At 49.1% G+C, this 27,575-nt stretch overlaps 2 protein-coding genes across 3 annotated transcripts in view; one reads left to right on the forward strand and one right to left on the reverse strand.

The window, feature by feature from the left end:
• Nucleotides 1–27,575, forward strand: part of LOC144892419 (uncharacterized) — a 748,105-nt gene that overhangs the window by 105,345 nt on the left and 615,185 nt on the right. The gene's annotated exons all lie outside the window — the stretch shown is intronic.
• Nucleotides 1–27,575, reverse strand: part of LOC137426762 (uncharacterized) — a 79,395-nt gene that overhangs the window by 19,578 nt on the left and 32,242 nt on the right. For both annotated transcript variants that reach the window (XM_068115618.2, XM_068115619.2), the window contains exons 2-3: nucleotides 25,812–26,259; nucleotides 9,500–9,643 (exon numbers count right to left, since the gene is read on the reverse strand). In XM_068115618.2, the coding sequence (XP_067971719.1) occupies nucleotides 9,500–9,643; nucleotides 25,812–26,253 (586 nt within the window). In that variant the 5' untranslated portion in view covers nucleotides 26,254–26,259. The remainder of the gene's footprint in view (nucleotides 1–9,499; nucleotides 9,644–25,811; nucleotides 26,260–27,575) is intronic.

Consider the following 27,575-nt stretch of genomic DNA (forward strand, 5'->3'; position numbering starts at 1 on the left):
GTGCTCCAAGTGAGTGAACCAAGAACATTCCCAATGTCTTTTTCCCGGCTTCAAGCCAAAGTTGATCCCGGCTTCAAGTCAAAGTCGATCCGCTCCAGCGATTGTCAGAACGATGTCTAATCGAGACCAGAATCCCATTCGGATGATAGTCACAGTCACGCGGCCAAAGCTGCGTAAAGGCGCCCTCAGGGAGACTGGGAAATCCAAAGGCGCCCTCCAGGCGACTGGGAAATCACACCCTCGGGTATGGACGTTCCATGGCTCACAGTCGGCGATTTCGTACGGAGTCGGCGATTTCCCAATCAAAAGCCACGTTACACACACCCACACCAGATACGTCTGAAAGCGGTGAAAACGGCTGACGAAGCAAAGAAACCTTGCTCGACGAGCAAAGCGCACGAGTCAAAATGGCCGACGGCCCGTTCTCGAGACGTAACGGCCCTTCAATGATTCTCTTCGGAATCAATTGCAAAACCTGACACGCAGGTTAATCTGTCAAAGCGATAACAACTCTGTCGCAGGAATCCCTTTCCTGGGAAACCCAAAAGTTCGCAAGTGACCTCCGTTCGCTAGCGTTATCTCAAACCCTCAACGCCGCTCGGCTTCTTCCCCGATTCACTCGCTCCGCCTTTCTTTTCTCCTCTTCCTCTTCTTCTTCGTCCGGTTCCGGTTTCATTTAAAACATTAACCTTTTTAGCTTTTGACAATAATAATTGCTATTTCCCTCAAACAACAATAATAATAATACATGGAATCAAAAATGTTTACAGTGGATGAAAACCACAACAACGGAAGTGACGAATCCGTAACAATATGGTGAACCTATTCTAAACCGGGGTACACATCGGGATCATTCATCCCAGCAAGCTGGTACTCAATTTGCCGACCTCGGAAGGATGACAGGCTGAGTCAACCCCCCTGGTGTTAATTTAGCGATCGACCGGTATTCGAACCCAGGATCCTAGGATCCCAAGCCGGCACCCTAACCACTAAGCCAACATCAGGCTAAAAACACAATATTTGGAAGGAAACACATATAACAAGGAAGACGTTATAAAGGGGTGTAGATGTTAAGTAACATTCATGGAGCGAGGGCTTTAAAATAAACATAATAGCTTCTTAGGTACTAAAGTCAACATCATAGTGAGATAGACACGAATTACAAAAAAAAAGTAATGCAAATGCAATGTTAATATATAGTAAGGATCATGATTTATAGTCAAGCCTGCCCAATCTGCAGCATGTGTGCACCACACAACCCCCCACCTCCCTCATGTGTACGTAAACAGAGAAATTGCCATATGCAATCTCTTTCAGTGTTTTTGTTTTCAGCAATAGAATCGATCATCAGCCACAATATTTAATGGAGTAATATTTTTTTTCATTAACTGTGTCAAGCATCTCTCGCAGAGCATTAACGACAAATCACTCAGAGTATGAAGACACTATTTTAAAATTTGAGCTGCGTTGCTGCAATATTATACCTGCCCTTTCAAACCTAAAGCTTGCCAAACTTGGAATACGTCTTCAGGGCCTCTGTACATGTGTAATGTCTCTTGTGAGAAATTTGAACAGATGGCAGCACTGAATAAGCTGTTTGAAAAGCCTTAAATCATTGAAACATGCCTTAAATCGGGGAAGACGTCACCCACAGCTTGATATGTATTTTTATCTGACAGTTTTGTCACTTTGTTATCATTCATAGTGAAATGTAGTGACCGAGCGGCTCAGTATGATGAACGATGATCAAGCAACATCTGAAAAAGGACCTGTTTGCTCATTCTACTAAAACCCTTAGAGTAGAAACAACCTTTCTTATCACTAGAATGAACTAGATGGTATTCATAGAATACTTACCCCTACGCAGTATTGAGAAGGAATTGGTGCAAGCCAACTCTTCTGTTTTTTAAGGTTTTTTATTCTTGATCCAAGATGGCGCCTGTACCACGTGACCAATGTCATAATTATCATTAGAACAATTCTACAGGAGGAGCTGCTCATATTCTGAAAATCTTGTGTTCATCAGACTAACAGTTGCAGAGGAATATTTTTTTCATACTGATCACATCAAGCGTTGTACTTGTCGAATTATGATGTCATAATGGAGGCACCTATGACATCATCATTGACATATCTTATTCCCCATGGGGTGTACTTGACAATGAGCCACGTTTCAATTTTTTCCATAAAGCGGTTTGGGAGATATAGAGGTGTAACGTTTTTCCAAGATGGCGTCCATACCACGTGACCTATGACATCATAATTACCAGCAAAAAAATCTACAGGCAGAGGCGCTCCTACAGTAAAATTTCATGTCAATCGGACCAACCGTTGCCGAGAAAATGAATTTTTAAAATGCAGACACGGCACACGTACGGCACACACGGCACACATACGGACCCGATTGCTTCACCCCGCTTTTCGCTTCGCGTGCGCAGGGTAATAACTTGTCTTGCTCAGGAAAGCTAGTGTCCATCTGCATAGGCAGCAGATATAATAATGGATGACATCAACAGGACATTGATCGAGGTAAGCTAACCGTCGTGGGAAGCAAGAATCTGATGTTTTTGGTGCTAACCCTTTTTACGGCGTAGCCCATCGGGCAGAGCCGTCTAGAACAGTGTTTGGCCGTCTGTATGTATGTATGTATGTATGTATGTATGTATGTATGTCCCCTCAAACGTATACCAATCAGAACTGAGAATCTGGTCGCATGACAGGGTGATGTGATTATGTCTGATGCCATTACGGCGATGCTGCGGCTGACTCTCCATGCACCGGCATTTTGATTCATATGCCGTTCATGCCGAACATATCGTCGAACCTGTCATATATCACAATCGCCATGCTCTACCTTTACGTTTTTCATTCAGTGTGAAATACAAACAAATCGATTGTTAAATGACCATCAAATATCGAAAGCATCGGCGTTACGGCTCTTCCAACAATACGGTATGTATAGGCCTTAGGCGTTATGACTCACCGTCTGCTTCCGACAAATTAAACCCAGGTTTCCTAATATAACGGTATTGTTTCAGTAGTATCATTTTCGTCATAATAATAATATTATAGTAAACATAACCATAACACTTTAATCCCAATGTCATGAATGGAAAGTTGATGGATTGAAGCGGCGTAAAAGCGGACGTAAGGAATTCACCTAGGTTAAAAATATATATATCATTTTCGTAATAATAACGATAGTAAATCTAATCGTAACACTAATCCCTTTGTAGTGACTGCAAAACGTTACTGGAAGTTAAATATATATATTGTGGCGGACACAAAAGCCCACTGGCGTGGTGACATCATTCCGCGCACCAAGTGGGCGGTGGCCACGCCCGAGGGGTAGGCGTGGCCTCATGATATACACCGGGCGCGCAGCCCGGAGCGCGCCAGTGTTAGTGAGCTCCTGAAATAAAGACGCTTATAAGTTACCGCTTGTCCGCTTCCTCCTTGCTCGCAAGCAGCGCGCGTAACGCCGCGCTTTACTGGTGACCCCCTTGACGTTGGATCTGCCGGAGCGATCCTTCCACACACGACGCCATTGCCATGGCCAACTTCATCAAACTTCCCGAATTTTGGGAGGCTCAGGCCGAAGTCTGGTTCGTCCAGGCCGAAGCCCAATTTCAGCTTCGGCGCCTCACCGGCGATGACACGCGCTATTGCCACGTCGTCGCCTCCCTCGGGCCCGGCACGGCCGCTCGAGTTGTGTCCGTCCTTCGCCACCCACCGGACGGCCACAAGTACGAGGCACTCAAGCGGCTACTCCTAGCCACGTTCGGCCTCACGGACGACGCACGGGCCGACCGCCTCCTGGATCTCCCCGAGCTCGGTGACACGCGCCCGTCGGTCCGAATGGACCATATGCTGTCACTGTTGGGCGACGAAGCCCCCGGTTCTCTATTCCGGGCGCTTTTCCGTCGCCAACTTCCAGCGCAGGTTCGCCTCGCGTTGGCCGGGACCGGGCTAACGGAACCCCGAGCATTGGCAGCCGAGGCGGACAAGTATTTCGCCGCTTCGGACACGCGGGCTAGAGTCGGCGTGGCCGTCACGGCCCTCGTGGCTGATGCTGCTGATGCTGCTGATCCACAGCATCAGCTTATACAGCATACGCAGCATGCTGATACGCACCTCGTGACCGCCGCAACGCCCCGCCCACCGCCGCGGCGAAAACCGCCACCGCGGGGAAACCCGCCAACTCCACCGGCCTGGCTGAGCCAGCCGCGCTCCTCCAGCTCCACCACCTGGTGCTGGTTCCACGCCAAGTTCGGCCACGAAGCTCGGCAGTGTCATCCGCCATGCTCCTTCAACAGGTCGGGAAACGCCTGGGCCGGCGCTCAATAGTGGCGATGAGCGCCGGCCGTTCGAGCAGCCTGCTGTTCATAACGGACACCTTCTCCGGGCGCCGTTACCTGTGCGACACGGGAGCGCAGGTGAGTGTCGTTCCCGCCGGCACGTCAGACAAGCACGCCGCAGGTGGGGGCCCCGCGCTGCTTGCCGCGAACGGGACGCCCATCCGTACGTACGGAAAACGCTGCCTCTCTCTGCGGTTCGGAGGGCAGGTTTTCCGATGGACGTTCGTCACCGCCGACGTGCCCATGGCACTGCTTGGCGCAGACTTCCTGTGCGCTAATGGGCTCCTGGTCGACGTCAAGCGCAGACGTCTTGTCCAGGCCGTGACGTTCAGCTCGCTCGCTTGTGCGTTGCCCAGCTCAACGAGCGGCTTGCCAAGCGGATTGCCGAACGGTTCGGTTCCGGCCACGTTGGTCTGTATGCTTCCGGCAGCGGACGCATTCACCCGCCTCCTTGCCGGCTTCCCGGCCCTCACGCGGCCCACCTTCTCGGCGGGGGCCGTCAAGCACGGGGTGGCCCATCACATCCCCACAGTCGGGCCACCGGTCTACGCCCGGGCACGCCGCCTCGAGCCGACGAAGCTGGCGGTGGCAAAAGCGGTGTTCGCTACCCTGGAGCGACTCGGCATCGTTCGGCGCTCAGAGAGCGCTTGGGCGTCGCCGCTGCACATCGTGCCGAAGCCCGGCGGGGGATGGCGACCGTGCGGGGACTATCGCCGTCTCAATGATGCCACGACTCCCGACCGCTACCCCGTCCCCCACATTCAGGACTTTTCCGCCCGTTTGGCGGGCATGTCCTTCTTCTCGAAGGTGGACCTCATACGCGGCTACCATCAGGTCCCCGTCAGGCCGGAGGACGTCCCGAAGACGGCGGTCATCACGCCATTCGGACTCTGCGAGTTCCTGCGCATGCCCTTCGGTCTGAAGAATGCGGCTCAGGCGTTCCAGCGACTGATGGACAGCGTCCTGCGTGACTTGGATTTTGTCTACGTCTACCTGGACGATATCCTCGTCGCCAGCGCGTCCCGCGAAGAGCACCTACGCCACCTCCGCACGCTCTTCAAACGCCTGGGCCAGCATGGCCTGATTGTGAACCCCGCAAAGTGCCGGTTCGGCGCCACCATAATCGATTTTCTGGGGCACCGTGTCACCAGGCACGGAGCCGTCCCCCTGCCGGCCAAGGTGGAGGCGGTGAAGGGGTTTCCGCGCCCCCGCACGATCAGAGGGCTGCAGGAGTTCCTGGGCATGGTGAACTTTTACCATCTGTTCCTGCCCCGTATCGCCCAGCTCCTGCGCCCCCTGCACGAAGCTCTCCGAGGTAAGCCGGGCAAAGGCGACGTTACCTGGACCGAGCAGATGGACACGGCGTTCAGGGGCGCGAAGCTCGCCTTGGCTAACGCCACCATGCTCGCGCACCCGGCGCCCGATGCACCGATCGCCCTCACCACCGATGCCTCGGACTACGCGGTGGGCGTGGTGCACGAGCAATGGGTGCGTGGAGCTTGGCAACCGCTGGCGTTCTTTAGCCGGCAGCTTCGCCCGCCCGAACGCCGTTACAGTACCTTCGACCGCGAGTTGCTCGGGCTTCACTTGGCGGTCAGGCACTTCCGCCATCTGCTCGAGGGCCGTGCGTTCACTGCCTTCGTCGACCACAAGCCGCTGATCTTCGCGATGGGCAAGGTCACCGAGCCGTGGTCGGCCCGGCAGCAGCGTCACCTCTCGGCCGTGTCCGAGTACATGACGGACATCCAGCACGTCGCGGGGAAGGACAACCCGGTGGCGGATTGCCTTTCCCGGGCCGTCGCCCACGCAGTCCACCTCGGCATCGACTATGCCCGGATGGCAGCGGACCAGGCCGCTGACCCCGACGTCCAGGCCTTGCGGACCGCCATCACGGGCCTCCGCGTCACCGAGGTGGCGTTCGACGGCGCGGGCGTGGCCCTCTTGTGCGACGTCTCCCTCGGGCGTCCTCGCCCCATCGTGCCCGCGGGCTGGCAGCGCCAGGTGTTTGACGCCATCCACGGCCTGTCCCACCCGGGCGCGAGGGCCTCCCAAAGGCTGATCGCCGACAAGTTCGTCTGGCATGGCCTCCGGAAGGCCGTCCGCGGCTGGGCCAGGACGTGCCTCGCGTGCCAGCGCGCCAAGGTGCACCGGCACACCCAGGACCCGTTGGCCCCGTTCACGGTGCCGGAACGCCGGTTTGACCACGTCCACGTGGACCTGGTGGGACCTCTGCCCCCCTCGCGGGGTTTCACCTACGTCCTCACCATGGTGGACCGCACCACCCGGTGGCCGGAGGCCGTGCCCTTGGCGTCGACAACGGCGGCCGATGTCGCGCAGGCTTTCATCGCCACCTGGGTCGCCCGGTTCGGCGCTCCCTCAGACATCTCGTCCGACCGCGGCCCCCAGTTCACCTCGGAGCTCTGGGGGGCGGTCGCGCAGGGGCTCGGGGTCCGGCTGCACCGAACCACGGCCTACCACCCCCAGGCTAACGGCCTGTGTGAGCGATTTCACCGCTCATTGAAGGCCGCGCTCCGGGCCACCCTCCGCGACGGCGGCTGGGTCGACAGGCTCCCCTGGGTCCTGCTGGGCCTCCGGACGGCGCCCAAGGAGGACCTGCGCGCATCCGCGGCGGAGTTGGTCTTCGGGCAACCGCTGCGGGTGCCGGGCGAGTTCCTCCCCGACTCCACGGCACCATGGTCCTCTTGGACCATGGTGCCGTGGCAAGAGACCGCTCTTGCTCTTGGCTCCGCATTGCAAGAGACCGCCCAGAGGTTCGCCCCGGTGCCAACGGCATGCCACGGGCACCCACCGACGCACGTCGCCCCGGAGCTTCGCACGGCGGAGTACGTCTTCATCCGCCACGATGCCCACCGGACACCACTGCGGCCCCCGTACGACGGGCCTTTCCGCGTGCTGGAGACCGGGGCGAAGCACTTCACCCTGGACATCGGCGGTACTCCTGACCGCGTTTCGGTAGACCGCCTCAAGCCGGCCCACCTCGACGTGGACCATCCACCGCCAGTGGCCGCCCCCCTGCGGGCGGACCCCCGGCACCGCCCAGCCCCGCCGCGCCGCCCCCCGGTCCTGCACCCATCCCAGGGGCAGCCAGGGGCATCCCACCTGGCATCCCTGCACCCCGGACGCCGCCGATCGCCAGGGGGCGCTTCGGCCGGGTCATTCGTCTGCCCCGCAAACTGGCCCTCCAGGTGCGCGGGAATTCTGGGGGGGCGCGTGTGGCGGACACAAAAGCCCACTGGCGTGGTGACATCATTCCGCGCACCAAGTGGGCGGTGGCCACGCCCGAGGGGTAGGCGTGGCCTCATGATATACACCGGGCGCGCAGCCCGGAGCGCGCCAGTGTTACAGTGAGCTCCTGAAATAAAGACGCTTATAAGTTACCGCTTGTCCGCTTCCTCCTTGCTCGCAAGCAGCGCGCGAAACGCCGCGCTTTAATATATATATTAAAGTAGCAACAGTTTTGTGTCCAGCTATGTCATTGTCATTACGTATATGATGTCATTACGGCGTAAACACCCCTCACTTTGAGAGCGGTAGGAAAGGTCATTCCGCTTTGGGGTCGGGTCTCAAGAACATTGGGTGTGTGTTTATTTACCAAGTTTGTTGTGGAGAGATCGCCAAGTGGTTAAAGCATTCGAGCAAGCACTGCATTCAAAACCCTTAAGGAACGGCTAGCTTGGCAAGCGCTAGCTAGCTGCTTGGTAAATGAGCACACCTCCAACCCTTGTGGGGTATATAGATTACAGTAGATCTTCCCTCAGTTCTGTAAGTAAAACTTACCTCATGGATGTCGGGATTCCTCCAAATTTCTTTCTTTAATGTTATAAACAGCATTCACGACTGTTTAAAAAGCTAATCATGTGTGTGGGTTTGTGGTTTATAATATTTTACAAGGCCGGATACACCGCTGTTAGACTTTTGGTCTTGTTTTTTGTATACATACATAGTCTAGGCTCGTATGAGAACTAACACATATAATTTGTAATAGAGGGAGTGAGAGAAAAGAGGGGGGAGAGAGAGAGGGAAGTACAACAACAGTAGAGAACAGGGACTTCAGGAGTTCTGTGGAAGAGAGAGGGCTGGGGTGGGGTACACAGGATGAATTACAACGGCAATTAGTAGAGAGCATACCTTCGCCTGGTTGGCCACATCACTCAATGGTGAAGAATCACTTTTAAAAAATTCTACTTGATGGATCCAGATCCGGATCTTCACCAAAATTGAAATGATTCTTCCTTGTCACACACACAACCTGTCCAACAAATTTTGTCTAAATCCATCCATAACTTTTTGAGATATCCTATGTATCGTTTTTGGCCCAATCTCCCAATGGTGAAGAATCACTTTAAAAATTAAATAATTCCCATATCCGAATCCACATTCAGATTTTCACCAAAATCGAATCGAATCGTCCTTGTCAGACATCCAACATGTCCACCAAGTTTCGTCCAAATTCGTCCACAACTTTTTGAGATATACTGCTATGTATCGTTTTTGGCCCTATCTCCCAATGGTGAAGAAGCGCATAAAAAATTATAGTAGCCGGATCCGAATCCGGATCTTCACCAAAATCTAATAATTTCGTCCTTGTCACATACGCCACATCTCTGCCAAATTTTGTCCGAAACCCTCCACAACTTTTTGAGATATTTTGTTCACAGACAAAGACAGACAAACAGACAGGGGTGAAAACATAACCTCCATCCAACTTTGGTGACGGAGGTAATAACTGTTGGTTTGGCTGGATGTATAGTACTGAACTATTAAAATTACCTTTATGTACTCCAGTGAATGGCCCATTAGCAAACATGCCTAAGTTATGTTTTTTTCAAAAATAAAAATACGTTTGATTTTGTCTTATGGCGAAGGGAGTCTATTCCTGAGGCACAATGGAAATATACGAACATGTAAACACAAGTTTAATCCCATAAACAATGTTGATTCATCCATTCTTTCAAATCCTTGTAATCATGTTAAAGACCGTCGACTTTTTGTGTGAAGGTTTTTTCACCCTCCATCTCTATTAAAGTTCCATTACAAGCTGTTAATACACTTATCTAGAAAATAAAATGAAGTCACAACAAAATGAATATAAAACGATATAAGGGTAATTTGGCTCTTACCAGTTTCAGTCTGTATGGACCCATTAACTTCATCGTCATCATTGACACATTGAGTCATATCTTTCTTCATTTGGCTTGATGCATCCAATATGGATTCCACATCATTCAAGAAGAGATGTTCTTCTGCATCTACATTCATTTTTCCTGGAAATAAACAAGTAGCGGTGGTCTCAATGTACAGTATATGCCAAGCTTCCAATTAATCTAATAATTTAATAATTAATCTAATAATATATATATATATTGTTATGTCAGTGGGGTAGCGATACTTTAGAACAGGTAGGATGTATAAATTAACATGCTCCGGATATCGGGTAGAATCAACCCATTAATAAGTATTTGTTTAGCCCGGATGTCGGATTAATTTGTATATCTGTCCCCATCACGAGGGGGCGGGGCATGTTATTTAGCTTAGGGAATAAGGATAAATTATCCCTGTATGTCTTACCCTATGTGATTTATCCTTTTCCCTTATGGCACCGCACCGTAGACACCAGTAAGAATCGCCAACAGATTGCACTAAATAATAATTGTAAAACCAACCGGAAGACAGTTCTGAGCACAGCCATTTGGACGCACCAGCTACATCGCCACGGAAGCCAGGCAGGCCGAAGACACGCCCCGAGGAGCCGTGATTGGCCAGGGCAGAGCAAGAAGCAACTCGCTATTGGGTGTGAGTTGACCAACAGGAAGGTAGGAGCAAGAAGCTACCCGCTGATTGGTGGAGGGAAGGCCGAGGAGGAAGCAGAGCGCCGATTGGCAAGGACCACAAATGACGTCAGAGGTGGACTGCGCGCCGATAGGTGGAGAGCTGAACAAGGTAGTGGTGACCTGCGTGGATTGGTGGAGAAACGCCGATGACGTCATGACCAGACGTTAAAAGAACTCTCTGGCCGGCATTTTGCTCTTTCTCTTTGGATCCTTTTTGTCTGCATTCCCCGTCAGAGGCAGCTTTACCAGCAAAAGCGATTGTGTGCCGCAATCGTCACACCATTCTCCTGTTCGTCTGTCGTCTGGGCATTGATAGCTACAGTTGACAGGCAGAGACAACGCGTGGACGAGCGCGACAGCGTGACGTGGCCGGGGTGAGCGAGACGCCCGGTGAAGCCTGGCAGCGCGTGCGAGCGGACTGCGGCCTTCTTCCCGCCAAGAACACCACCGGGTCCAGACTGCGCACACGGGGCCTTGACGATTCCTGACGAGACCCCATGAGCTTATCAGAGATAAGTGCACTAAATAATCACACTTATTTTATCCAGTTTACCTTTCCCTTCGTCTGTGTTTTAAAGTCTGGTGTGGGGGACGTCCCGGTTAGGAATTTAGTTTTACCGTCGCGTTTTTCTTGTTACCGGCATTCCGTAAAATAAACCTGTTTATTTTTGTACATTTAAAATCCGGTTCGTGTGAGTTATTTTCTTTGCAGGCTTTGGGACTGCCGGCGATCGTGACAGTAGAGCTTCAGCTTCCTCCTCCCCTTTCTTCCGCCGCATATATAAAATCCGCAATTGGGCATCGCCTTCGGAGTAATTGTTGAGGTTTTGAGAATTGTACATATAACATCATTAAAGGTTAAAGGTTTGCCCCCCATAGTTAGTCCACAAGCAACACGTAGGCCCATTAGAATGAGTTATGTCATAGTATGTGTAAGAGTAGGCCATTTCCCTAGTGACATCTGTGTTGTGTAAAGAAATAATAAGCTTAGGTCCTTTCATTTTGCGGCCACCCTCCAATTTCTATCTATGGGCGAACTCGATCCCACGCTCCATCTGGCATCCCTCAAGTTTGTTACGCTTTGGGCTACCTGCAGCAGTTTGTTACGCTTTGGCCGCCAGCAGCGTTCGCTGCCCTTGGTTTCGCTCGAAGCTAGTCGGGTAACCACGAGGTAGGCCTGAAAAGGGGGAGGAGCGCGAGGGTCGAGGTGTGGCCGCATCAAGCAGCACGTCAGAAGGCGGTGACGGTAAGGGCAACAGCCAACCAGTACTCGGTGGGCATGGCTTGATAGGGCGTGGCAAGAAACGTCTGGTGAGTTTGAGAGGGTTCCAAGGGCGTGGCAATAAAACCCTTGGCGCGAGGCCCCCACCGGATATGAGTGGAGATGAGAAGGGAGAGGCACTCGTAGAGAGTTGAGAGATGAGAAGGGATGCGCAGGTCTGAGTTGAGCTAAGAGAAGGACTTGCTCGCAGAGGACCCGTTGGGTGAATTGCGCTGTGTATGAGAACTGATCCGGAGCACTCGTGCGAGAACTGCATTAAGAAGACTGGCGTGCGCACCACAGTTTCGAGCCTTGATTGCGAAGCGCATTGTTCACGCTAATTGAACTATTACGAACTATTCGCTTATTACGTACGCGGCTGAGCCGCACGTGTAATCGCCAAGGCCAGCCTACCGTTCGCCCTGTGATAATCCCGTGCGCAAAAACGACACGTGGAGAGCTCCTGGCCGCTGGGTTCATCTACTTCGCGGTGCGAGTTGGGGACCGGAGAGCGAGCTGCCTGGACGCCATCCCTGGACCATCGACCTGTTCGTCTGCAACCCCGTGTGAGTGTGTCTGAGAGTGAACGGGCCCGTTTGTCCAGGGATAAGTTAAGACTGTTTAAGGCTGCACTGTGTATTCTTCTTCTTGTTGTACAAAGGGTAAATAAATTCTGTTATTCCTTTCTTCCAAATTCGACCGTTGCAGTCATTTTCTCCATTGGGTAAGCGTGGCACGATTACGAACCGCTTGGATCGGGTTAATCATTGCTAACAGCTCAGGTCACGGGTCGCTACCGCTCGGCGTTTACACTAACACCCGTGATTCGGGCGGGGCGTATTTCCTCGTTTCCGGTCAGCGTTAGTACTTAGGTAATAGCGAATTCATAGTCCTAAAACCCTATTTAACGCTGTCCGGGAAGGACATCATAGGTCCCGGGTCCCGTCGGCTAGTAAAAGACAAGGGGACTAATCTCCCCTTGGTAAGGGGAAAGGCCGGCGCTGAGATCCGCAACAATATATAATATATATATATATATATATATTTGTGTCAGTTGATTGTTTGTTTGACATTTGTATTACAGTGTACAAGAAGGTATAAATAAATGAATGACATGTTTATCTAACCATTTAGACCTTACGCTCCCTAGACGCTTACTTATAACGTTCCTTATAACGCTCCCAAGAACTTACACCTCCAGATTTCTTTCTTTGGGGGCTCATGAAAGACCTTGTTTATCGTGAAAAGCCTCGTACCATTCAGGAATTGAAGGCTCAAATCACTGCAAAGTTTGAGGAAATTGATATCGAACTCTGCAAGCATGTGTGCCACTCTGTGCCTGCTCGGCTGCAATTGTGCATCGATCACGAGGGAGGGCACTTTGAAAATTGCAAGTAAAACAGCTTGGTACACTTCCGTAATAATTTCCCCCCGAATAAATGGTTAGATAAACATGTCATTCATTTATTTATGCCTTCTTGTACACTGTAATACAAATGTCAAACAACCAATCAACTGACAGAAATATATATACATATATATATATATATATATATATAAACAGAAATCGGGTGCTACTTTTGACTCACCCTGTATATACACTATACAGGCAGTCCCCGGGTTACGAACGAGTTCCGTTTTTAAGTCTGTCTGTAAGTCGAATTTGTACGTAAGTCGGAACAGTTGCGTACGGTTCACATCTAGCGTCAATTAGTCAAATGTTTGTCTTAGTATATAGTATATATTTTACCTAAAACATCTATAGGTATAAAAAAACATGAAAGAAACATTTCTTAAACTGTTTAGATAGAAAAGAAAAGATAATGATGAAAGGTTAACACTTACTCTCGTTCCAATTGATGTTTTGCAAACCTTGAAACGATCATACCTTGATATATCTCTCCGAGATGATGGGCCTGGTATTGGAGAGGATGGACCTGGTGCTGGAGAGGATGGACCTGGTGCTGGTCAATTTTCTTAAAGTAAACATCAAAGGTGGCTTTTAACAGAGCTTTTCTCATATTTCTCTTGTCTACTGCTCCCCTTATTATATACTTTGTGTGTCTGATTTTTTCTCTGTGTGATAAATGTTAGCTCTTTCACAAGCCTCGATTCTGTATACAACAAAACAACAAACAAAAAAAAAACTATTTTTTTAATAATAGGCTTTACGGAGGTCGGTACATAAGTACGGGCGTTCCTAAGTCGGGCGTTCGTAACCCGGGGACTGCCTGTATATATATATATATATATATATATATATATATATATATATATATATATATATATATATATATATATATATATATATATGTATATGTATGTGTATATATATATATATACACACAGTGCATTCAGAAAGTATTCAGACCCCTTCACTTTTTTCACATTTTGTTATGTTGCAGCCTTAAGTTTGTTTCTCACAGTCTGAGAGTCCTTTAGGTGCTTTTTTTCAAACTCCAAGCGGGCTTTCATGTGGCTTTCACTGAGGAGAGGCTTCCGTCTGGCCACTCTGCCATAAACCCCAGATCGGTGGAGTGTTGCAGTGATGGTTGTCCTTCTGGAAGTTTCTCCCATCTCCACACAGGATCTCTGGAGCTCAGCAAGAGTGACCATCGGGTTCTTGGTCACCTCTCTTACCAAGGCCCTTCTCCCCCGATTGCTCAGTTTGGCTGGGCGGCCAGCTCTAGGATTTATGTGAATGTATGTGAATTACTATTCCGGGCTTTGCTTATCAATGTGTAGTCGATTAAAGGTTGTTGTGATGAAAGGGTCAGGAGCCCTTCTGAGAAAAAGGAGACCGGAAACGGCAGAAGAAAAGACACGAGGTCCTGGAGACGCGACGATTCTTCTTCTTGCTGGCCGAGCTCGGAGGCGAGCGGTATCGATTGAGCAACGTAAGAGAATCGGCGTTTCAAAGCCCGTCTGGCGAGAGGAGTTACCGGGACGTGTAACTACCCTTTGACACGTCCAGTCACTGTGGGTTCGTGCACGGAACCAAGCAGCTGGCACAGTTCGCCTCGCCGTCTACAAGGCCGCGTACGGGTCGCACCTTGGGCCGCGCGCGCTGGGCAAGCCGCGTGTTGCTTTGCCTGCTTTACATTACCTGCTTTGCTTGGCCAGGAGGTGCGCGCTGCAGCCGTTGTTCCCTGTACGGGACGTGCCCGGTGAAAGCACGTCAGGAAGGGTCCGTTCAACCGCCCGTGTGCGGAGAAGCCGACCATCATCTTGGTCAGGAGGGGCCCAGAGACTGTGAGGGACAGAGACAAAAGGGGTCGTGAGTACCCAAGGGGTCGGGAGTGGGGAAAGGGGACACACACATATATAAGATGGCCATCGTAATCACATTGGTGATTGATTGTTGATTGTGGATTGTTGATGGTTGTTGATGGTTGATTCCTTGGGGGAATATATTAGTGATTACTCTGGATCCTTGGTGTGGGGGTTTCTTATTGACTGGAATTCATATGGATTGCGTTACGAAAGCGTATAAATAATAGATCTTTCTGGCGGAGTTCTTCTCACGGTCCGGGGGTCACCGAGACCAGGTAGTCACCGGGAGGACCACGTAACAGAATTGGGGGCTCGTCCGGGATTTAAAATTGTATAACATAATAAAATAATAGTTTTTATTAATTAAAATTTATTACCGTAAATTTCGGACCATTGAGCGCATCGTTATATAAGCCGCATCCCCTAATTTTTTTTTAAAACTGGAATTTAAACACACACACGCCGCACTGGTTTATAAGCCGCAACCATTTATTACCCACAAAAAGTGAGAAACTCGACAGCCACAGAAACTTGTCAGACGCGCGCAAAGCACAAATTCAATCACGGTTGCCTTTTTTGTTTACAGTCCGATTGAGAGGTAGGTCAAAGGTCAGAGGGACCTCATCCATATTAATTATGTCCTGCGGAGCAATGACTTTCTCTGCTATTTTCTCCTGCGTGTAGTTCCGAAAGTTTGCGATTTTTTCTTCGAAGTCAGGAGGGAGTTGTTGACAGAGAGTCGTTCGTGCTCTGACAGAAAGACCTTTGCGTTTCATAAATCTGAAACACCATGACTGCCTGCCCTGAAATTCTTCTATTTTCTTTTCTGCAGCGATCGATCTTGCTTTGAGTCTAATCTGAACAGTAGAAACACCCCGACCATCCACTCTCTGTGTGTTAACCCAGTCTTCAAGTTCGTCTTCCAGTTCGGGCCATCGGCATTTCCTACCTCTGAAAGCCTTTGTTGACTTTTTGCAGCGAGAAAGTTCGCCCCTCTGCTTTCTCCAACGTCTGATCATGGATTCATTCACTCCAAGTTTATGAAAATTCCATAAACAAGCCGCATCGTTATTTTAGCCGCAGAGGTCAAAGTTGAGGGAAAAAGTTGCGGCTAATAGTCCGAATTTTACGGTAATTAATTATGAATTGGTAAATTTTTGAGAAATTCTGGTAAAGTCTTGGGTGAAGGTTAACAGGTGTTAACGATAGTCACCATGGCGTTTGTTGCACAGAACTTTGCGGTAACACCTAGTGAGGCACAGTTCCGAGCGTTACTAAAAGCGGACCTCTTGAAATTGGCCAAACATTTTAACTTGGAGGTCCGAACTAATTTGAGGAAGGCAGAGTTGCAGACCACGGTGATACAGTCTATGGTGGGAGTAGGAACATGGGACGAGTTAGCCTGGCAGTGGCTACCCGAAGAACCAGAAGACGTTGAGCTCCGGAAACTGGAGTTGCAATTACGGAGCCAGGAACGGATTAAAGAAGAAGAAAGGAAAGCAGAAGAGAGGAGAGAAGAGAAACAAGCAGAGGAAAGGAGAGTGGAACGAGAACTCCAGGAAAGGTTAAAAGAAGAAGAAAGGAAAGCAGAAAAGGAAAGAGCAGAAGAAGAAAGGAAAGCAGAAAAGGAAAGAGCAGAAGAAGAAAGGAAAGCAGAAGAGAGGAGAGAAGAGAAACAAGCAGAGGAAAGGAGAGTGGAACGAGAACTCCAGGAAAGGTTAGCAGAAGAAGAAAGGAAAGCAGAAAAGGAAAGAGCAGAAGAAGAAAGGAAAGCAGAAAAGGAAAGAGCAGAAGAAGAAAGGAAAGCAGAAGAGAGGAGAGAAGAGAAACAAGCAGAGGAAAGGAGAGTGGAACGAGAACTCCAGGAAAGGTTGGAAGGGAGAAAAGCAGAGGAGAGGAGAGCTGCAAGGGACCTCGAAGCAGAGGAGAGAAAAGCGGAAAGGGAATTAAAGGAACGTGACATGGAGCTTCAGCAAGAAATTAAATTCAAGGAGCTGGAGTTAATGAGAGAACGGGGAGAGGTACCACCCTTGCTGACGGGGTCAACACCTAGCCAGAACACCTGGGATGTGGGCAGACATGTGAGGCTGGTTCCACCCTTCAGTGAAAGGGAAGTCGCTAAATTTTTTCCACACTTTGAGAAAGTGGCTCGACAGTTAAACTGGCCGGAGGAGGCCTGGACCATACTAGTGCAAAGTGTGCTGGTGGGAAAAGCTCAAGAGATTTATTCGGCGCTACCAATGGACCAATGTGCAGATTATGAGGTATTGAAGAAGCACATCCTCAAAGCCTATGAGTTGGTTCCGGAAGCTTACCGGCAAAAATTCAGGAATGCCAGGAAGAGGGAGAGTGAGACCCATGTGGAGTTTGCCAGAGTGAAAGAAAACATGTTTGATCGGTGGTGTGAGTCAAAAGGAGTCGGGAAAGACTTCGAAACATTGCGTGACTTGATCCTGGTGGAGGAATTTCAACAGTGTGTCCACGAGGACATCAAAGTGTACCTGCAGGAAAAGAAAGTACCGAAGTTGTGGGACGCAGCCACCCTGGCAGATGATTATGCCTTAACACACCGGATAGGGGTCCATGAAACTAACTCCTCGCCTAGATCTCCGCAGGGGAGGTGGGGAACAGCAGGTGCGGAGAACGACAATACATGGCGGCGGCCTCGAGAGGATTATGGGGACAACGTGGATACCCCACCTGTTCGAAATCAGAGGGCTGTGGGCACAAGACAAACTTATTTTTCGGGGGGCCCGAGGCAGACCACGAGTTTTTCCTCCGGGCCTACTTGCGCTTTTTGCAAGAAACCTGGACACGATGTCCAGTTGTTACCTCATGAAAAGGGAAGACCCAGAGCGGAGTCCGACTAGTACAACTCCGAATGCGATGGCAAACGTAAGAAATCGCCCACAGAAGAGTTACCAACCATTTATTTATGAGGGGTTGGTCTCACTCAAGGGAGACTTGACTAACCCAAGACCGGTTAGGGTTTTGAGGGACACAGGAGCCCATCAATCCTTAATGCTTGAAGGCATTTTGCCATTGTCAAAGAGTACCGCAACTGGTGATAGTGTTCGGTTACAAGGGATCGGTGGCTGTGTTAGTGCCCCACTTCATGTCATCCATTTGGAATCCGATTTGGTGTCAGGACCGGTCACCGTCGGTTTACAAGCCACGCTTCCTGTAGAGGGAGTATCTGTGATTATCGGGAATGATTTGGCCGGGGGGCAAATTTATGGTAACCCGAGGGTTGGTAAAGAGCACAGCAGGGAAAATAACACCCCACCAGCTCAGGATGGCGACAAAAGTTCCAAGTTATTTGTAGGGGGACTGAACTTCAACACAGAGGAAGAAGTTCTGACCTCTGTCTTCAACAGATATGGGCCGCTGGTGGAAGTGCGGGTGGTAAAAGACAGGGAAACGCAACGGTCAAGAGGGTTCGGCTTTGTCACGTTTGCAAGCACAAGAGACGCCAGGGAGGCAGAGAAGAATTGGAATGGTAAGGATTTGGAGGGTCGGACCATAACAGTAGGGAAGGCCTTTCGTAGGCGTCGAGAGGTCTACAGAAGAGGACAACTTGGCAGTAGTTTTGGGGTTGGCAGCAGCCGATATTACGATGGAGGCTCCCAGAGTTACGGCACCTCCCGAAAGAATGAATGTCAGAGCACTGGCCGAGAAAGAGACCGCCAGTCAGGTAACGGCTGGGACAAGGGGTCCCACCATAACGGTTAGGAGTCTGGAGAAGTTGAAGCACTATATACGGGGGAGCCGCCGAGCCGGGGCTCCTACACGGACTAACCGTGAACGCCACGTTCTTAAAGGCGTCCAGGTAGTGAACTTTCCTGCACGGACTAACCGTGAACTCCACGTTCTTAAAGGCGTCCATGTAATGAACTTTCCTCCCCGGACTAACCGTGAACTCCACATTCCTTAAGGCGTCCATGTAGGGAATATTCCGCTGGGCCTCCCGAAAAAGTGCTATAGAGAGGTTTAAATTTGGGGGCTTTGGTCACCACCTCTTAACCGTCATTCAAGAGAAACTAGAAGTGGTTGACGCTTGGTCCAGAGGGAATTAATCTAGGGGATCGTGTGAAATTTTGTTGCTTTATTTTTAAGTGATGACTGTGCCCGGGGGGAACTGATGAGTTGGGGGGGGGGGGGGGGGGTGAGTTATATGGTTTGTTTATCCAAGTTGGCCGGCAAAGAAAGTTTTCGCTGGGTTCAAACTTTCTTTCTTGAAGGGGGGGAGTGTTACATATTTATGTGAATGTATGTGAATTACTATTCCGGGCTTTGCTTATCAATGTGTAGTCGATTAAAGGTTGTTGTGATTAAAGGGTCAGGAGCCCTTCTGAGAAAAAGGAGACCGGAAACGGAAGAAGAAAAGACACGAGGTCCTGGAGACGCGACGATTCTTCTTCTTGCTGGCCGAGCTCGGAGGCGAGCGGTATCGATTGAGCAACGTAAGAGAATCGGCGTTTCAAAGCCCGTCTGGCGAGAGGAGTTACCGGGACGTGTAACTACCCTTTGACACGTCCAGTCACTGTGGGTTCGTGCACGGAACCAAGCAGCTGGCACAGTTCGCCTCGCCGTCTACAAGGCCGCGTACGGGTCGCACCTTGGACCGCGCGCGCTGGGCAAGCCGCGTGTTGCTTTGCCTGCTTTACATTACCCGCTTTGCTTGGCCAGGAGGTGCGTGCTGCAGCCGTTGTTCCCGGTACAGGACGTGCCCGGTGAAAGCACGTCAGGAAGGGTCCGTTCAACCGCCCGTGTGCGGAGAAGCCGACCATCATCTTGGTCAGGAGGGGCCCAGAGACATTGTGAGGGACAGAGACAAAAGGGGTCGTGAGTACCCAAGGGGTCGGGAGTGGGGAAAGGGGACACACACATATATAAGATGGCCATCGTAATCACATTGGTGATTGATTGTTGATTGTGGATTGTTGATGGTTGTTGATGGTTGATTCCTTGGGGGAATATATTAGTGATTACTCTGGATCCTTGGTGTGGGGGTTTCTTATTGACTGGAATTCATATGGATTGCGTTACGAAAGCGTATAAATAATAGATCTTTCTGGCGGAGTTCCTCTCACGGTCCGGGGGTCACCGAGACCAGGTAGTCACCGGGAGGACCACGTAACAGTTGTTCCAAACTTCTTCCATTTAAGAATTATGGAGGCCACTGTGCTCTTGGGAACCTTCAATGCAGCAGAAAATTTTTTTGTAGGCTTCCCCAGATCTGTGCCTCGACACAATCCTGTCTCTGAGCTCTGCAGGCAGTTCCTTCGACCTCATGGCTTGGTTTTTGCTCTGATATGCATTGTCAGCTGTGAGACCTTATATAGACAGGTGTGTGCCCTTCCAAATCATGTCCAATCAATTGTATTTATCACAGGTGGACTCCAATCAAGGTGTAGAAACATCTCAAAGATGATCAAGAGAAATGGGAGGCACCTGAGCTAAATTTCAAGTGTCATAGCAAAGGGTATGAATACTTATGTCAATGTGATATTTCAGTTTTTTCTTTTTAATAAATTTGCAAAACTTTCTAAAATCCTGTTTTCTCTTTGTCATTATGGGGTATTGAGTGTAGATTGATGAGGGAAAAAATGAATTTAAACGATTTCAGCATAAGGCTGCAACATAACAAAATGTGAAAAAAGTGAAGGGGTCTGAATATTTTCTGTATGCACTGTATATATTCTTATGTCGGGAGGGTAGAGCAATATCTAGTCAGGTAGATCTGAATAGGTAACATGCTTTGTCTGTCGCGATAAGGAATCTGCCCTGTAATAAGTTCTGTGTGTTTAGTCCGGTTTGTCGGTTAAGGAGTATACCTGTGAACATACCAGGATGTTCGTGTGCTAGGTCGTTGTAGGGATTAAAGATAACAGCCGTTGTGTGTCACACCTGGTAATCAAACCTTTGTCCCTTATGGCAATGCACACCAACATAAACACTTAGATAGGCCCTCAGTGCAACATTAAATAATTCCCTTTCCCTTACCACAACGACTTTGGAAGACGGGCAGGAAGCCAGATCGGGGCACTGCCGATGGTGGCTGCCGCTAGCTGCACCACCTGTTCGCATAGCAACATCGCGTGGGAGGAGCTGTGACCACGCCACAGGGAGGCCTGTGATTGGTTGGCGTGGAAGGCACGAACCTCAACCAATCAGCGCCGGAGGCACGAGGACGCAACTGAGGAGGAGGGGATTTATTGGAGGAAAGATGCTGGAAAGTTTGGGGAACGACAAGAAGCTTCGGTCTGACGTCACCAGGCGAAGTGATATAAGGGGGCGCTGCACCGATTTGGGAGCTTTTTCTCATAGACGACATTGAAGCTAGCTCTCTTCGCCCGGTTCGTGCTTGACTTGGATCCTTCTCTTCCCTCATGGCTTGGATCGTGCTTTGCGCTGCGCTTGGCTTGGATTCCTGTTGGCACTGTTCCTCTCCTCGACACTGTTCTCTCCTCCTGCAATCTCTCCGTTCCTGTCTCTTTGTGCCTCGTGTTGGAAATCGACCTTGAGTGGAGCTCGCTAGCCTACGTTGGACGCGTGGTGCTTTTGGTGCGTTGGACGCGTGGTGCTTTTGCATTGGTGCTCGGAGGCCGACGGAAGGAGCCGCGTGAGATGACGACGGACAAGACTACAGACGAGATAAGGCTGCACTCACACCCCGCATTAACACGTACACGACGTTTTCTTTTATTAATTCATTTTCCCTTGTTCGTTTCTGAAGTCGGTGTGTGGGATCCCAATTTAGAAATTAGATTTATCGTTCCGGTTCCCCGTCCCGATCCTGATTGCAAATAAACCCTTGTATTATTTTCCATTCCCTGCAAATCTTGTGTCCGTTCGAGTTCGTTCCCCTTCCACAGTTACGTGCTTTTACCGCTTCTTCCTCTTCCCTTCTTCCCGCGCTACATAAGTAAAATCCGTGTTTGATCGGCGCCTCCAGTAGATCCGTTTGGTCCATCCGCGGTCCCTGGTATTAACCTGGAGGGATTCGCGCGACAATATATATACACTACCGGTCAAAGGTTTGAGAACACCTCAATTTTACCAAATTTTATTGAAATTTACGCAGTTTAATGTCCAGTGAATAACCTGAAATGGTACAAAGGTAAGCAGTAAACTGCTTGAGGTTTAAAAAAAACTTTAAGTTAGCAAAAACGGGAAAATAATGTAAATTGCACAGTTATATTGTAAAAAAAAGGCCTTCTTCAGGGAACAAGTAATGAGTTAACAACTTACAGCTGTTCTGCAGCAATATAAGTAAATTAAACCTTGAAAGTTGATGCAAACAATTCCTACAGGTGTCCCAACCTCTGCTGATTACTTGATTACAAACCCCCTGTCTGTATAAAAGCAGTATTGGAACAGACTGTTATTACACCCTCTGAAGCATTATGCTGTGTCGTATCATTTACTCTATATGAGTATTGTCTTCAAGACATCCCGGTGTGTACCCTGGTTAGAATAGGTACACCGTATCCCTGCGTGTCGTAAGAGGCGACAAAGAGGGTTGGCGTCAGGAAGGGCATCCGGCCATAAAACATTGCTTCAAAAAGGGGACCAGGGTACCCGAAAAAGGCCAACCCCTGCTCTGCGGGGAAAAATGGCCTCTAAAGGTGGTTCTATTGCACTGCAGGAAGTAGTATATTGGAAACTGGAGGAAACTCTGACAGGAAGAGGTCTGGCAGACCCAAAGCCACAACAGAATCAGAAGACAAGTTTCTGGGAGTCAACAGCTTGCATGATAGGTGGCTCACAGGACAACAGCTTCAAGCACAGCTTAACACTGGTTGAAGTAAGCAAGTCTCCGTTTCAACTGTGAAGAGAAGACTTCGAGATGCAGGTTTGACAGGTCGACTGGCAGTAAGAAAGCCATTGCTAAGATGGCAAAATAAGAAAAAGAGGCTTGCCTGGGCCATGAAGCACCACCAATGGACTACTGAAGACTGGAAGAAGGTCTTATGGACCGACGAATCATAATTTGAAATCGTTGGTTCATCACGCAGGGTTTTTGTATGCCGTCGAATAGACGAAAGGATGGTTCCTCAGTGTGTGACACGAACTGTCAAACATGGAGGAGGAAGCGTGATGGTCTGGGGCTCTTTTGCTGGATCCAGAGTCGGCGACTTGCACAGAGTGACTGGCACCCTGAACCAAAAGGGCTCATTTTGCAGCGCCATGCAATACCCTCTGGTATACGCCAAGTTGGTCACGGGTTCACCCTACAGCAAGATAATGACCCTAAACACACCTCCACGCTATGTCAAAACTACCTTCGAGAAAAAGAACAAGACGGTAGGCTTCAAATCATGGAATGGCCAGCACAGTCTCTAGACTTAAACCCCATCGAGCTGGTTTGGGATGAACAGGACAGAAGGGTGAAAGCAAAGCAACCTACACATGCAACACATTTGTGGGAACTTCTGCAACAGTGTTGGGAAGAATGTCCCGAACAATATTTGATTTCCATTGCAGAAAGAATGCCATGAGTGTGTTCGGCGGTTATATCTGCAAAAGGTGGCTACTTTGCCGAGTCAAAAATTTGAATTAAATTTTGTTAAACAAAATGATTTTATGATTTCTTTTTTATGTCCAATTGTTTATTTGTTCTATGCTTAATTTCAGAGTACATTGAGACAATAAACTGCGTAAATGTCAATCAAAACTGGAAAAATTGAGGTGTTCTAAAACTGTTGACTGGTAGTGTATAATGAATGATCGTTTTTAAGGTCATTTTCCCCGCTAGAGCGGGGGTTAGCCTTGCGGGCCCCATGACAATCATGGTTCCCTGTTTGAGGCAATGTTTTTATGGCCGGATGCCCTTCCTGACGCCAACCCTGAGTCGCCTCTACGATGCGCAGGCATACGGTGTACCTATTCTAAACCGGGGTACACACCGGGATCATTCATCCCAGCAAGCTGGTACTCAATTTGCCGACCTCGGAAGGATGACAGGCTGAGTCAAGCCCCCTGGCGTTAATTCAGCGATCGACCGGGATTCGAACCCAGGATCCTAGGATCCCAAGCCGGCACCGTAACCGCTAAGCCAACACCAGGCATGCATAATATTGCATTTAAACTATTACGTGTGTGGGGGTAGGTAACGAAATACCTTCGTCCAGATAGAAGTGTGTAGGTTTAGAATGCTCTGATGATGTGAAGCAAAGAAGCCCATCTTCATGTAACTAAGTAGGGAACCTGTTCGGCCGAATGTCCGTGTAAGCTTTTATGTGTCTCCATGCAAGCGGTGGAGCTATGCTAGTTAGGTATGGCTTAAGAATAATCCCCAGTGTGCAATTGCCCTTGTGATTTTTCCCTTTGTTCTTATAATACTCACTCGGCCAGCCATGTAATTGGCACATAATTACAACTACCATAATCGCCGACAGTACCCAGACCTTATGACCCCGCCCAGCCAAACATTCTCGATTGGCGTCAAGAATGGCCGTGAGGTCACGCCCCAAATGAGGATTGGTTGAGGAGCGATGGGTGATTGCATTGCGCGTGCTGATTGGAGCGAGCGTGACGTCAGAGGAAACCTTCGAGAACGGAGGAAGAAAAAGTCAACGTCCCGCTTTTTCTCTCTCTCTGGTGCTGGCTGCATGGCGGACGGTCACATATTGCTCTCCCTCTGGCAGTTGCATTTTCCTGGCTCGTCTGCGCTTGCGAAAGAAAAGACTGGGCAAGAGCGGTTCAGGATAGAGTCGGTATCACGAGGGGAGCTTTGTGGAGCGTGGAACCACCGGAGGACGGGTTTCCGCCACTTCACGGCTTAGGGTGCCGTGTGGCGATTCGCGCCATCTTGTGCGCTACCTCGCGGAGACTCGGGGACCATCCGCGCTTGTCCTCGTTGGAGCAGGCTGAGTATTGGCCACCTCACCACACCACTCTCTTTTATTTTATTTTTCCCTGTGTCTGTATATGAGACAGTGTGGAAGGTACCTCATTTAGGAATTTTAGTTTACTGTGCATTCATTTTAATTGCCTGCAATCTTTTCATTAAACCCATTATTTCATGCATTTCTTTGTCGTGCCTGTCTTGTACGTTTATTTGTTCATGGGTTCGGATAAACGCCCGTCCCGTCCGTCCGTGCAGGTAAGGACCTTGGCATCCCTCCCCCGCGCGTGCCAAAGAGATAACACCGCCATATTCTGGGGTATACGCCTTGGAGTTGAAGCTCGTTTGGCCATCCGTCACCCTGACGTCTTCATTACAGGGTAGACGTGACAATACTTTAAACCCAGAGCCAAAAATAAATGCACAAATGCAAGAGTTTACAAAAGCGAGAACATTCTTTAAAAACAATATACAGTAAGTATGAGTGCATGGCTAAATACCTAGAATGCGCTATCCTTTTGTTGCTCTTTTAAAAAGATCATTAATTGTCTGTCCATCATCAAAGTAGTATTGGCTTTGTGCAAAGCCACATCTCATCAATGCAGAATTTGTTTTCCCCATTTGGAAAGAAAACAATAACTGAAACACTATACAGCATCTTTTCTACCCCCGTTAATTCACCCCTGATCCACTTTTTTGAAATAGACTTCTTTCCTGGAAGTCCTAGCAGTGTCTATGTGTTTTATACCTCTCCCACCCCTCACCCCCCTTCCCACGCCTGCTTCCCCCAAGCCCTCTCCCTCTCACAGATCTCCCGATGTCTCTGCTCTCAAATGATGTACTTGTGTGCTTCCCCCTCTCTCCCCATCTTGTCTCCCGCTCCCTTTATTATATGTTTTATGTGTCAGTTTGTTTTTTTGTGATTAATGTTGGCTCTTACACGAGCCTTGATCTTGAATACAAAAATAATAATAATACACTGAGTGGGAGAATGCTCTTCGGCCATTTAATTAAAAGAGATTGAAGGGAATTCTGATGAAGAGTTTGGCAGATAATTGAGAAAACTGTACCAGAAACCCACACAATTATTTTTTCCCTTTAAATCCCAACTGTTATTCAAAAAGAACGAAGGTGGTTTGCAACAATCAAAATTCCATTCAAACAAAAGGCATTGTCAAGGCCCATTCACTAAACGGTGGTTTACTATCACATACCAACTTTTGGGTTGATGCTTTCCTCTTGACGTTGAAGGCTGCAAACATTCAATATCCTCAAGTCCGTAACTCCCACACTACTATCTTGGTCCTCAAAACCAGGCACAGAGCCCAAGGAAACCAGTTTCTCAGCACAGCTGGAAAGCTCTTGGCTCACGGCGATCAGCATGGAGTGCAGCACAGCCATCAGTATCGGGCTTCCTGCCTGGACATCTTGCAACTCCCAGCGAGACTCCACAAAGCGACGGAACTCGGCATACGTCACAAAAGGGAGCTTCTGCTTGGCCAGCGAGAATAATTCCGCTCTCATTGTAAGCGATTCCGAGCAGGCATCAAGTGCTCCTGAGCTGTTGATGTCAAGCTCAGTAACAATGGCTCTGGCTGTCTCTATCGTCAGGCCTTGAGTCTGCAACCAGTCTGAAAATGGCTTTGTATCATCCATGACCTACTGCAGAAAAGACAACAACCTCTTTCACAACAAAATCTTGCTTTCATTAAATTTAGGTAAACCTTAAAATCTTGCTTTCATTAAATTTAGGTAAACCTTAATTCTCTTTCAAAAAACACTTCCATGAGCATCAATACAAATTTTTTTTTTAAGGTAACTAGAGCGACGTCAGCAGTGATGGGAGAGCATGTTACCACTCAGCATAAGCCTGTGGTATTTGTGGTTCAGATGAAGAAAAGGGGGGAGGTTTAGAGCAAGTGGTGGAAGATTATTATGTGGGGAAAGTGTAGGGGCAATGTCGTCGTAGAGCAAAAGGAGAGAATGAGGTGAGAATTTTTCCAGAACAGCTGACCAGATCGATGCGAACCCCCCCCCCCCCCCTTCCCACGCCTCCTCCCCCCAAGCCCTCTCCCTCCCACACATCTCCCTGCTCTTAAATGTTGTGTGCTCTCAAGTGTTTGTGTGCTTCCCCTTCTCTCCCCATCTTGTTTTCCGCTCCCTCTTTTTATATATTTTGTTTGTCTGGTTGATTTGTTTGTGAAGTAAATGTCAGCTCCTTCACGAGCCTCGATTCAGTATACAAAAAAAATAAAAAAATAAAAAAATAAAAATGTACATGACCTACTGGACTTAGGGAATAAATAAATCTATCTACTGGACAGGGAATATAGGGTATAAATTTTAACCTCACACGTCACATGTTTAACCTCATTTTAACCTCATAATGTAGGTTTGATTTTTTGAAGACTAATAATAATAATAATTCATTTATTTTGTATAGCGCTTTTCCAGAAGCCCAAAGGCGCTTTGACAGAGTGGAAAACATAATGCATAACAATACATGAAAACAACAATTGCAAAAAGACAAGAATCAATAGGGAAATATTTAAAGCAAAAGGAGGGAGAAGGAGAAGAGATAGTCAGGGGTTAAATGCTGTGGGTTGAATGTTGAATGCAGCGTTGAACAGGTGGGTCTTTAGTGATGTTTTGAATGTGGTGAGTGAGGAGGAGTCTCTGATGGTGTGAGGTAGTGAGTTCCAGAGGGTGGGAGCAGCGATGGAGAAGGCCCTGTCCCCCCAGGATCTGAATTTGGTCCGGATGGAGGGGGTCAGGAGGTTGGTACCAGCAGAGCGGAGGTTGCGGGTGGGAGTGTGTCTGGAGAGGAGGTCAGCCAGGTAGGATGGGGCCAGGTTATGGAGGGCTTTGTATGTCAAGAGGAGGATTTTGTACTGGATTCTCTGGGGGATGGGGAGCCAGTGAAGCTTGTAAAGGACGGGGGTGATGTGGTCACGGGTCCGGGAATGAGTGAGTAGACG

The sequence above is a fragment of the Myxine glutinosa genome, chromosome 5 (genome assembly GCF_964187855.1).
Source record: "Myxine glutinosa chromosome 5, kmMyxGlut1.1, whole genome shotgun sequence".
NCBI classification, from domain to species: Eukaryota; Metazoa; Chordata; class Myxini; order Myxiniformes; family Myxinidae; genus Myxine; species Myxine glutinosa.